The 12,734-nt window shown below is 43.0% G+C and overlaps 1 protein-coding gene and 1 long non-coding RNA gene across 2 annotated transcripts; one reads left to right on the forward strand and one right to left on the reverse strand.

The window, feature by feature from the left end:
* Window positions 1-5,243: 5,243 nt before the first annotated feature.
* On the reverse strand, window positions 5,244-7,727 carry ARL4A (ARF like GTPase 4A). The gene has a single exon (XM_083405533.1). The coding sequence runs from the start codon at window positions 7,717-7,719 to the stop codon at window positions 7,117-7,119; it is 603 nt and encodes a 200-aa protein (XP_083261659.1). The 5' UTR covers window positions 7,720-7,727; the 3' UTR covers window positions 5,244-7,116.
* Window positions 7,728-7,796: 69 nt separating this feature from the next.
* Window positions 7,797-11,273, forward strand: LOC310660640. The gene is made up of 3 exons (XR_014503559.1): window positions 7,797-8,373; window positions 10,624-10,725; window positions 11,189-11,273. It is a non-coding gene; the product is annotated as an uncharacterized lncRNA (long non-coding RNA).
* The last annotated feature ends 1,461 nt before the right edge of the window (window positions 11,274-12,734 follow it).

Genomic DNA, 12,734 nt, shown 5'->3' on the forward strand with positions numbered 1-12,734 from the left:
TGTGCTAAAATGCAAGTGGCACAAAGCAGATGTATGCTACATCTTACAGATGGCAGAAGTGGGGAGAGAGAAAGGGAAGAAAATGTCTCCTGAATTTCCAGTGTGGTGTTTAAATGCCAGGCTGGGGGGCTGCAGTGGTGGGGTTGGGGGAGAGATTAAGGTTGCCACCTTTTCGGCTGGTTTTGTCCCTGTGCTTTTTAACAGCAGTTACATTCACAAAATAATCAAATATAACCTTCCCCCTATCACTTTATCTTCATGCCAGAAAACCATCGTGCAACTTCTGTTCCTTGCCCGATGTAGCTGAGTCAGGCACATCTGTTCTGCATGAAAGCATTTCTAGGAGGAAAAGGGAGGAGAACCGGACAAGTCATGAGTGCTGTTACCATTGATAGAGCTTGGGTCGGGGCTAGATAAAGGAAGTAAGGCCCAGCCTTTTTAGAGCAATAGCCTATCATTCTGATGCACACTGCAGATGAGTGGGAGCTCCCTGCCTTTCCAGAAATCGCTGCTTCATGCAGAAGATGCTCTTATTAATAATGCAGAAGTGGTATTTGGCATATATATATATCAGTAGCCTATTTCATATGCACTTTAAGCACAACTTGCATTTCCAAGACTACACAGAGAAACAATTGCCAGATACCTTCGTGCAATGATCAAAGAAAGATATTTTTCCCCCAATGAAAAAGAAAATGGCTCAACAGAGCAGGATGCATTTTCTGGACATTTTCAGCGTTTTGTCTACCACATTAAAGCACGAGATCTGTCATGCTTGAGGTCTGCCAGAAACTACAAGCATTTAACACTGGGTCGCATCACGAGATGGGTGTTAAAAATGCCAGCAGAGCATTTCAAGCAGAGCTCCCTAAGGCTGCTAACACAACGAAGCTCATCTGATCTTAGCAACAGTGGGATATTTTTAGAAAGTGTCCCTATTGTACACAAGCTGAAAATACTCCACCTTTCCATTGCTTCTCAGATAAGCCAGCTTTGCATCGGGTCTTTCTCTGGCAAACATGAATAGAACACCAACACTGCAAAATGTCCCCCACCCCCACCCCTGTCCTGTAATAAACTTCTGAAATAGCCTCACCCCAAAGCTAATTTTGCCATCAAGACCCTGATAATTCTGGCAAGTACTGTAAATACATTGTTTTAAGTTACTTATGGTACGGGAGGTGGAGGAAAAGACTGCTCTACAAAACTCAGGTTTATAGGAGATGGATAAACAAAGACCAAGCTTTGATATGGAATTGGACAAATGAGTTCTAGCAGGCCCCCAGCTACTCTAAACAGCTGCAAAAACCTTAGCATTAAACAGGAAACTGAACTAATTTTCAATTTGTTGACCAAAACAAGGTGCTAGATAGCTTAATGCCAAACCCACATAGGAATCCCCAATCACTAAAATCCTGACTGCCAAGTTTCCCATTTCCCCCTACTGTTCCCAAAACTTCCAGACCCCATGTCTATTTCCTGCTTTCTCTGCACTGCCACAATATTCTCATTTGAAAAGAAACAAAACTATTGCCACTTTCTTTCTTCTTTCCCAATCTGCTTACAGGGCAAAAACTCTTTGATGACTTTGCCCCTAAGCAAAATATAAGAATGCCCAAAACTTGCATAGGCCCCATTAACTCTCTTAAGTGTGTAACAGGATAGACTGCTCCTTAAATACTACTGTGGTTTCAAACAGTCCCCTCCCTCCTACCAAGAGAAGAATTGTTCTATACACCTCTTGTCCATCTCAAAGCTGAAATCATCCTATATCCAAGTGTGTTAATAGTGAACTAATTCTCTGGGTGTTGATCCTTATGAAACCATAATAGCACCATCCATCTGGAAGAAGGAAGATTATCAGGTGAGAGACCCTCTCCCCCAGCCCATGTACACACTAGGAAAAAAACCTACTTGGGGGCTCAAAGACACCCCAATAAGAAGAAGAAGAAGAGGAGGAGGAGGAGTAGTTTGGATTTGATATCCTGCTTTATCACTACCCAAAGGAGTCTCAAAGTGGCTAACATTCTCCTTTCCCTTCCTCCCCCACAACAAACACTCTGTGAGGTGAGGCTGAGAGACTTCAGAGAAGTGTGACTAGCCCAAGGTCACCCAGCAGCTGCATGTGGAGGAGCAGGGAAGCAAACCCAGTTCCCCAGATTACGAGTCTACCGCTCTTAACCACTACACCACACTGGCTCCCACAGTTTAGAACTGAACATGCTCAGTGGCACACAAAGGGATTGGGAATGAAGTATTCCGAAAGGAGATACAGCAGACTAACTGGCACCAGGGGCCGATTGGACCACTCTACACTGCTTTATTTTGTTGTAGGTCCCACTTCTTCAGTGTTTTTTTACTCCATAAAGCCACTGTTGGAAGCTGCCCAAAGTGGCTGGTGGGGTATAAGAAAATTAAGCATCATCATCTGAATTTATTCAGTCTGTAAACACCTTTGAAATGCACCCTATATTAAAAAAACAAACTGGTGCTCTAACAGGTAGTTGCTAGAGAAGAAACAATGGAAGAGCCAATCATGCTGTTCATTAAAGAGTAACAACAAAAAGAGATGTGATTTTGTCAGCAGCATGGGTCAGCTCTGAAGTCTAAGCTCAGTTGCCAAGAAAGAAGGTTGTGAATACTGTATGTGCAAAATAATATTAAGTAAGGCTGAGAAAGGAACCTACCCATATTATGGAAGTCCATAATTATGGAAGTACTTCCAGGGGCATCTGGAACCTACACTTGCCCGATTTCTCTAGAAGCAGAAGTTTAAACTAAATTCTTAAAATAAATTCCTGTAAACTGGAAGAGGATGTGGGGAAAATCTAGCAAATTCATTAGGGATTATATAGATTGAAACACTGCAATAAACTTTTAAAAGACTGAAAAATATGTCTGCATTAGAGTACCTGTAAGCTACTTATTCAAACCAAAACAGATTGAAATAAAGGACCTGTGAGCAAGTTAAATTTTTCTAAATGTTAAATTATACTCATTGGGTAGGATCCAGACTAAGTTAGTTGCACTTAGATCCCATTACTTTTCACATAACCTATGTTAAAAGTAATGGGGTTGAAGTGCAACTAACTTAATCTGGATACAACCCATTGTAGCTACAGTATCTTGGCCACACATTTATGTTCAGCATGATATGGTGCTTATATACAAAACCTTTCTATCTATTGCTTATCAACATAGATAGCATCTCTTTCAAAATATTCAGATAGGGAGAAACAGCCAAGCATAATTTTAATGAATCACCGCAACACAAACAATGGATTTCCCCATAGAAGAGCTATAAACAACCATCTCCCATCCTGCTCTCCCTGCTGCATTTGTGTATCTGTTACAGCCTGGCTGAATTCCCTAATCCTACATGCTTAGATCTCAGAAGAACTAGTAACACTTTCCTTCAGATTAAGATACTTTCAAATGTCTGGAAACATTCATCCTGCAGTGAATGTCATCCAACTTCATTGCGACACACACACAGAGAGAGAGAGAGAGAGAGAGAGAGAGAGAACTAGTTATTGCTACTGAGGCATAACACATACTACAAATGTGTGGCTGGTTAGAAACCACATGTAATATTGCCTTGGCTTCAATCATGGATGGAATAAACCAATACAATTACAGTTGCACTACCAGAACATGTGTGTCTTGGTGCATCGTATCACAAGAACTTCTTTCAATATCATACTAAGCTTTACTAAAATGTTCCATAAATTAGCCTTTAGAAGCACAACAGAATTTCATTTAGTGATTTAAGGATGTGCCCATGGATAATATACTGGCTTGTGCCAACAAAAAGAAAATTGGCTGCTTTTCCCCTCCCCCTATAATCTGTGGCTGAAGTGTAGTTACTGAATGTCCAAAGAACCAACCTTATCTACAGAGTGAATCCTATTAATCTACATCAAAGTCTTGCACAGGAAGAGGGACCAAGAAAAATAGGAAAATGTTTTTCCCCACCCACTAAGTATTTCTCTCAGCAGGTATTTCCTCCTTTTCCTGTCTGTTTTAGTGGAAAGTTTCACCTAGTCTCAAAGAATCCCTAGCTTTAACCCAGAATTGTTAGTTTCCAGTAAATCTATATTTTGCTTCTAGTAAGTACACCCCTTTTAAGCAACAGTAAGGAGAAAATGAACCATGTTCAGCAAACCCTGAAAGGGGGCGGGGGGAGACTCAAACAAGCAATCGGCTTCCTTCTCTGGCAGACACACAAAAAACACCACATTCAATGGCCACAGAATGCTGAATGTCTGGCTTGGGCAAACTGGATCTTTCCCAGCAGTAGAATACTTAGTTCTTCCTGGTGCTGCCACACCAGGAAGGTGTGAGGTGGGGAGACTAAAAAACACCTTACTGCAAATTCTCACAGCAGTAGTTTTAAGAGGACACACCTTTACAAAAATATTGAAAAGGAGTACTCAGCAGACAGCTGGCTCCATCTAGATCAGCTAAATTGACTATTCAGTCTCCAAACAACACAGCAAAATCGCACTGCTTTAATAAGGCATCACCTTATGTTTGACAATTTGTTTTTATAAAGTATACTACACATATTGGAAAACCATCAAGACTTCTAAAATGCTTAAAGGCTGAAGTAGACAAATGTAAGGAATGGTAGTATGACCCTGTCAGTCACCTACTGAAGTCCACAGGATCAACGTAGATGAATTCTTGGCAGCTGCAGGTATTTTCACCTCTCACATGCATATGGGACACAGCACTATAGGTGCATGCAAGAATTGTTTCTGTAGCATAAGAGTCTTATGCAAAATTCATCTGCATTGGGATCCTGTGGTGTTCAGTGCCTTAATTCCGACAGTCAGGTCCTGCTACTTTTGCTTAAACTCCTGCTTGGCATTGGTTATTTATAATCATTGAAAGGGTACTTAAAAACTATGTAGCTAGGGGAGATAAAACCCATGCATACTCTTCTGGAAATGTATTTGCTATCAATGAAGGAAGGGAACACCATGGCTAGCCCCTTATACTTCATATTCAGTTGTGTACATAGGGCCTCAGAGTTCAAGAGCAGTTATGAAGAATGCTGAACTGTGACAAAGCAACAAAGAATGTCACACCTTTTTTTAAAGCAGTTGAACTTTTCCACAATTTAATGAGAAAAACCTATTTTATACCACAGTATCAGGCACTGTAATAAAAAAAGAATTTTAAACCACAAATGACTGTATCAATAAGATTTCTGTTGTAAACACAGAACGTAATGCAAATTGCCATTAAATCTTTAATAAGATACCTGCGATTTTTAACATTGTCACATTTACAAATCTCACATGAATAAAGGGTTCAGTTTCATGCAGACAGTTCTGATAAAAAGTATGATCCGCACAGTAAAATGTTGTCAACTTCTGTTGCCAATGACTCATTTGGAGTTGGGTTTATTGAGGTTTAAGAAGTTATCCACATTTCTATAAATATAGACATTAAGTGACTTTTCAATGTCACTAGTGCAGGTACATATAACCAACATACAAAAGCTCCATTGGAAGCTACTTCAATTCTTTCAAAAAGGACCAGGATTTCATTATTTTTTTAATTAAAAAAAAGCTGTCACTTTCAGTATTGGAAAACACTAAAGTGCATTTTTGGTTACCTTCTAAGCAGTATCTGGCTATAAAATTTGATTTTATACAAGTATCAATAAGTTATGTTTCCTGACATTCAGATAGCCTCCCTATTTTCCAACTAATCCTCCCTATTATCTGACTAGTAGGTAAGAGAACATGCTAACTGTGTTGTGGGTTGTGCCAAGTGGAGAAGTCTTGTTGCCCCTTGAGCTGTTCTCTTACCATGGAATTATTCTTATGTTTCACAGCACCAGTAGAGTAATACAGGATTCACGTTAGCCCTTTAACCTGCTACCCAAGTTGCCCATTTATTTATTTTTAAAAAAACTGTACCAGTAAGAAAACTCATTTCTTTCCATCATATGCTGTCCCACCTTCTTAACACTGTTTGCATGACTGTAAACAAGGAAAGCTTAAAGCATAATTTGAGCAGACACAGGTCATCTTTAAACTCTTGTTTTTCCACAGTGTCAAAATGTTTCAAGTGTATAAAGCTTCGATACATTCCTAAGAGTACTGCAGGGGTAATAAAATAACCTGGCAGTACATTTTAACAGCACTGGGCACGTGGGACATGTAGTTTTGTTGAATTTAGCTTAATTTACAATTAATTATGATCAAATTTTATTGCCATCAATTTCATTTAAAGGTAATATTGCACTATAAAAATCCAGAAACCCAAGTCCCTTATGGTCATAGTTTACTTTTGTCTCATTGTTCAGTGTTTGTTGCGAGCAAACATTTTAGAACATGTCTCCATAGGACAAATAAGTATGGTCCAAACCTGATTAGCACTGCTTAACGATGCACAGCTATTTCTAAAGAACCCCTACACACCAAGACATGCTACATTATCAGGAAACTCATCCATGCTCTTATATATTCCATACTTTTTCCCTCTATCAAGTTTCAGATAACATGAATACCACAGTAGTGGTAGTTCAAATCACCCAAGCCACAAGTGTTATTTTAAGAGAATAGATCTAAAAGCATACCATACTGCCAAACTTTCATTAAAAACCCTCCACATTCACAGCCTCCTTAAATAATGGTATACTAGCTCCATATATGTTAAAGGATACTATTTTAAAGCTGCATATCTTCATCTAAACACTCCACATACAAGCAGTAGTTGAAAAAAACACTGAATGCCTTGAACGCAGTTTTCTTGCAAAGGCACTCTCAAACATAGTATTACACCACCAAGCAGAACACTCTTCATTGTTTTATTTGGCTATTTAAGATATCCAGGTCACATTTACCCACCCATCTGTTTCCTGATCATTTTGTACTATGCAACAAGGGAGCTGTTTCTGTTTTGCTTTCTTTATATATAAAAAAAGTAGTTGTAGTGCCAACAACTTGTGGAAACCAGGTAAAAGGGTCTGCGTCTGCAAAGCTTCCCACCAGGCTGAGTGTTTTATTAGGCTGTACAGGATCCAAACAAGCAGGCCAGGTGCTGGGAACTGTTTTAGTCCAATGCCAAGAAGGAATTACCCCTCATGCCTACAGCAGCTCATCTCTTCTTTTTTTGCTGCCTCAGCATTTTCCTTCGCTTAATTATCATATCGTGCAGTTTCTCGAGTCCTTCTTTCAGCCCATCTCCTATGATAGCACAGGTAGGCTGCAGGTGCCACGGCGTGGAAGCGCTCAGCTCGCCTGTGGCCAACATCTTTTCCATCTCCGAGAGCGACAGCGAGTGTCTCAAGTCCTGCTTGTTGGCCACTATGAGCACGGGCACCCCTTGGTTCTCCGAGATCCGCGTGATTTTGTGCAGTTCCGTTTTGGCTTCTTCCATCCTTTCCACATCCACAGAATCCACCACAAAGACGATGCCGTCCGTGCAGCGGGTGTAGGACTTCCAAAGGGGCCGCAGCTTCTCCTGGCCTCCGACGTCCCAGAAGTGGAAAGTGACCGTCTTGTTGTTGCCCAGCGTCACCTTGATCTTCTCGGTGTTGAAACCTTTGGTGGGGACGGTGTTGACGAACTCGTTAAACTGCAGCCGGTAGAGGACCGTGGTCTTGCCGGCGCAGTCCAGCCCCAGGATCACGATGTGGAAGCACTGGAAGGAAGGAAGGCTCGACAGGATCGACGTCTGCTCCGACAACCCATTCCCCATCGCAGGGGAGGGGCCCGGGGCGAGCTGGGGGCACCAGTCGCCCGCCGCCGCCTCAAGCCGCCCGCTGCTGGTCTCAGGCTCCTATAGTCACGGTCCTTCCCTGCCAAGGAAAGAAGCGCAGGGTCAGACCCCGAGGACGATCGCGGGGCTGGGGCGGGGAAAGGAGGACGAAGAAAACCCGTGGCGGGCGCAGGAAAACCCTGTCGAGAGGCGCCCACCACCCCCTAGGCGCAGCTTTCCCTCCGCCGCTAACAGTAGCTCCAACAAGTCTCCCAGTGACGCTGCAGCAAAGGAGCGCCGCTGCCTATGGCCCGGCCGCGCCTCCTCCCTCTTCACCTAACCCCACACTCCTCCCGCCCCTTTTCGCACAGCGCGCCTCCCATTGGACGCAGAGAGCTGCGGTGGGCGGGCAGCGAGGCGGCGCAAAGGCAAGCCGACCCTCCAGGTCCCTCTTTTTCTCTTTGGGCCAGAGACACGCCACTCCGCCGGACTGCTCGCCTTCCTTCCCGCCCATTGGTCGCTGCGAAGCTGCTGGAAGGCGGGAGGTAGCGCACGTCGCCTCCTCGCGGCCACCCTCGCTTTTAACCCACCCACGCTTTCTCCTTTGCCGGGAACGGGACGTGCTGCAGCGCCCGGCCCCTTTAAGCCGTCAAGGTAAAGGGAGTCACGTCTTGAGGGTGGAGAAGTGTAATAATAAACCCCCAGCTCTAGCCGCCCTCAACCCTTCAGGCCCCGCCCCTTTTCTGACAGGACACCCAACCTGCCTCCGGCAGCGCCGAAGGTCGTCCAGCGCCCCCGACACGAAGCCCCTCGGTTTCAGGGAGCCGCCTAACGGCTCTCCTGTCGGCCATTCCTCCCACCTGTTAGCCACGCCGCAGCCCATCTCCGGAAACGCCACCCTCGACAGCCGTCGTGTTCTTCGGTCACGAACAGAGAGAAGGAAGGGACGCCGCGTTGTCTCGCTCACACGACTTCGCCTCAGGGAAATAAAAAAAAAAAGACGCGCTGGCTTCAGCCGCACCACTCCAGCCACCCGCCCCTTCGCCTTTCCCCTTCAGACTGGCGGTGATACGCCGTCATTGTAACGGAAAAGCCGTTTTCCGTTGAGGCGCCGCCCCCACCGGCGAGCCGTCGCCTAGCAACCCCTTTCAAATGACGCCCTCGCGGAGCTGCAGCTTCTCAACGGCCAACGCCGATTCCCCGCCCTCTCCCAGAAAGCCCCGCCCCTCCCAGAAAGAGTTCCGTGTGCTCGCCGCAGGCTCAGCTCTCCCTAGCCCGTCTCGGTTGCCCATGTGCCGCGTCACGTGAGCTGTCAGATTGCTGGCCGCGTGTCCGTCCCTGCGCCACCGGCGCTTGGGCCACGCCCCCTCTCGCGCCTCTACAGCTGCTAGTTCTAAGCCACGCCCCCCCCGCTGCTGCTGCTACGCCGCCTCCCAGTCCTTTTCTGCCTGTTGCCTCTGCTCTGCGGTTTCTCCCGGTTTCATTCCGCGCAAGTCCTTGTTTGGGCGCGTTGCTTGCTGTTTTTCTTTCCTGCCCAGGGCTACAGGTCCTATAACTGGGTCTGAAGAACTGAAAATGTGGGATGTTCATAACCAAGGCGGTAGATTTTAACCAGTAGGGAGGAGGAGGAAGCTTTTTTCACACCAGGAAAAAAAAAGGACACCTGTTGGATTTCTGGTTGTTCCATTGAAGGTGCAGGCATCTGGTTAGAAAATTGCAATGATAACTTTGGAGAATTCTTCCAGACTTATACACAAGCACAGGTCACAATGATGAATTGCAACTGCGGAACAAAAAGAAAGATTCCCCTCCTCCTTATTTAATTTTACTTATCTTTGTCCACCCACCTTCCCAACCTACTCAATATTTGTACTGGAGCAAAGGCTTATTCCTCACAGAATTGGCTCATGAGGTTGGAAGCAATCTATCTCCTTACCATCTTCAAAAAGCTCCCTTCATTTCTAATTTGCCATATCAGTCCACCCTAACATAATAAAACACACTGCAATAAATCATTTTTTTAAAAAAAGACTCTTAAGGTTCTGTTCACACTCCTGCTTACTGTGCACATTCTGCATTTCCAATACTGGGTTTTTAATCCATATTCACATGACATCCCAAATGTGTATGTATCCTGCTTGTATTGTTTTTCAAACCAACTTCACACCCATTGGAATCCTTAAGCCATTTCTAATTCATCTCTAGCTAAGATGTGAACCCTTTTGCATAGGGTAAAGACATCCCCATCCAGTCATCGCCCGCTGGTATGTACACAAACAAAAACAAATTGAAGTGGTGCTGATGTGAATTTAATTTACCTTTCATTTTATCTTCCAAAAATACATTTTTGGCAGAACTCATTTGTTTCAGATGCAGAAATCCTGGACTTCGCTCTCGGCGTCCTTTAATTTGTTCTTTTCCAATTTATCTGAACATTCTACAACCTTGTAGTAACCAGAGTATTTGCCCAGAGCTATCCAAAGAGGGCCATATTTTAAGAATGTGTATCTGTGTGCACAGGTTCCTAATAGATATTTGACATGTCACGTATTAGCCCTACATTTGCAGCTTACGGTATATTGAAAAAGCCATAATGAATAAACAAGAGGACTCTTGCAGCCTGAGGAGTTTCATGGTTACCTCATAACTCCTGCTTTATCAGGGAATTTACTTAAGTTGCTGTCTTTCTTTCTTTTTTTTCCTTCTTTTTTTTGAGTTTTAGTTTAGTGTTTTGCTTACTGTTACATATGTGTTTTTACATGAATAAAATGTGGTTCCTTTAGCTGTTGTCAGACTTCAACACCCAGCAACCCCAGCCAGCAAGGCAAATGGTCAGGGATTGTGGGAGTTGCAGTCCAACAGTTGGAGAGCCATTACTTCACCATCCCTATGTTAAGTTTCTAGAGGGTGCAAAAGAGTTTTCAGAAGACCATGAAAGAACATTGGGAACAGAGAAATATGTCGTTAATTTTTTAATCCTCAGTTTAAACTCAGACATTTCTTACAGTGAGTTCATTTTGCAGTTTTTAAAAATAAGGGTCTTTCTTGGCAAAATGGCATGCATGTTCTATGAGGATTTTATTACTAGAGTATTAACATTTGACTGAAAATGTGGAGAAGCGCAACATAATGCAAATAACAAGTAAAATTAACTGGCGTGCAATGTAATTTGAACAAAGTAGATTTTCATAATCTCTGCAATGTCTGCTGAGCACTTCTCCAATAATTTGCATGTTGCCAGCCTGAGTTGTTTTGCTTTGATATTGGAAAAAGTAGTTGTTGGACGAAAATCAGTTTTATTCTTTAGAAAATAACAAAGCTTATAATCAGCAGCAGTTGGCAGTGATTCATATTACGATGGAAATTAGTTTACCTGACTGGACTATTTGATTAACATTGCAATCCTACTCCTTGTTTAAGCCAACCCAGGTGGGGTTAAGATTGCTCCTAAATCCACCTTTCTCAACAGAGCCTAGAGGTGCACTGGCATAAGGAATCTATGTGGGTACTGCAGAATCCTTATGCTGTCAGAGCTTGGTGACGTTGGAGAGAAGGTGGGATGACGAACTGTTCATTTACATAATAGCGAGCATTTTGTATTGTTAGTATTTTTAAACCTTCTCTCGTTTTAACTTGTTATTTTATTCTTGTCAAATTGCTTTGAGGCTTTTTTACTGTAAAAAGCAATTGATAAATGAAAGCAATAGCAACACCCACTTACCTATTCTCACGCAGTCTCACGTGCAGCAACAGCGTACCAATACACCTATAACAGAGGTGATGAAATTAACAATACAGGCAACTCCCAAATTTCATGGGGGTTACATTCCAAGCACCAAGCGTTTAAGTGAAAGTGTGTACGTATATTTGAAACACCGTTGAGAAAGCCCGCAAACACCCTATTCTGCCCCCGCCCCATTGTGCCCCTTTTCATGGAGTTTTTGTGACATCTTTGGGTCACTTCTTTTTCTTTTAAATATTTTATTATTATTATTTGTAACAGTTTGTAAAAACAATTATCCAATTTTACATTTTTCAATCCCTGCCCCCCCCCCTTGACTTCCCTCATCTTCCCCTCCTTGGTTTGTTACGTTTTTTTGTTATCATCTGCATGTTAATTTACATAAAATGTTATTGCATTGTTTTTCTCCATATTTTACTTAAATAAAATGGTGAATGTTTATTCAAAACCTGCCAATGAGTCCATCTCTTTTTGTTGTTTCTGTAGATAAGTTGTAAAAGATTCCCATTCTTTTTTAAAGTCACTATTGTGCATGGATGAAGGCTGCAGGGAGCATCTCCTATTTGGATCTTTACTGTTGCTTCCCATTCATCCATTGAACCAAACTTATTGGTCTTCTTATTCCCTTGTGTCTTGCTTGGCCATATTTTCTCTCGCTTTGTTGAGTCCCCATATCCAAGAAATATATCAAACTTTCACGAAAGCAGCGATGAGAATTATAATTGCTGCAGCTCATTACAGGCTGCTTGTAGAGTTACAGGCACTGCTATTTTGCAGATGATTAATGGCTTGTTCTGCTAGGGATTGTCCAGTCATTATACAGTCAAGCCTTGTTCCTGAAGCTGGGAGCCTCTCATCTGGGATTAGAGCAAGAAAACAGAGAGAGGGAAGCTAACACATAATAGGAAGTGGAGGGTGGAAAGGCCTCATCAGAGCAACAAACATTAGCAGTAGTCCTTTCCTGCCACCTGCCTGAAAACTGTATCAATGTTTTCAATCCACTGAAAGACATTAAACCTGATACTGCTATTTTTGTAGTTTATGAGGAGGAGATCCAAATGATTTCAGACAGCAAAGTGAAAATGCTGACTGGGTTTTCTCATGCCAAGTTCCAGTTTTCAAATTGCAAAGTAGAATCCTTAGGATAAATTATGTTACAATTATCTGTGCTAATTTATAAGGAGGTGCATGTGCATAGGCAAGAAGATGATGTCTGTAAGGAAGTTTTCTTGGTGCCAGCTCTGACATTATTTCAGTGTCAGGCAAAAACGGT

This window comes from Podarcis tiliguerta (genome assembly GCF_965153285.1).
Source record: "Podarcis tiliguerta genome assembly, chromosome: 12".
Taxonomy (NCBI): Eukaryota; Metazoa; Chordata; class Lepidosauria; order Squamata; family Lacertidae; genus Podarcis; species Podarcis tiliguerta.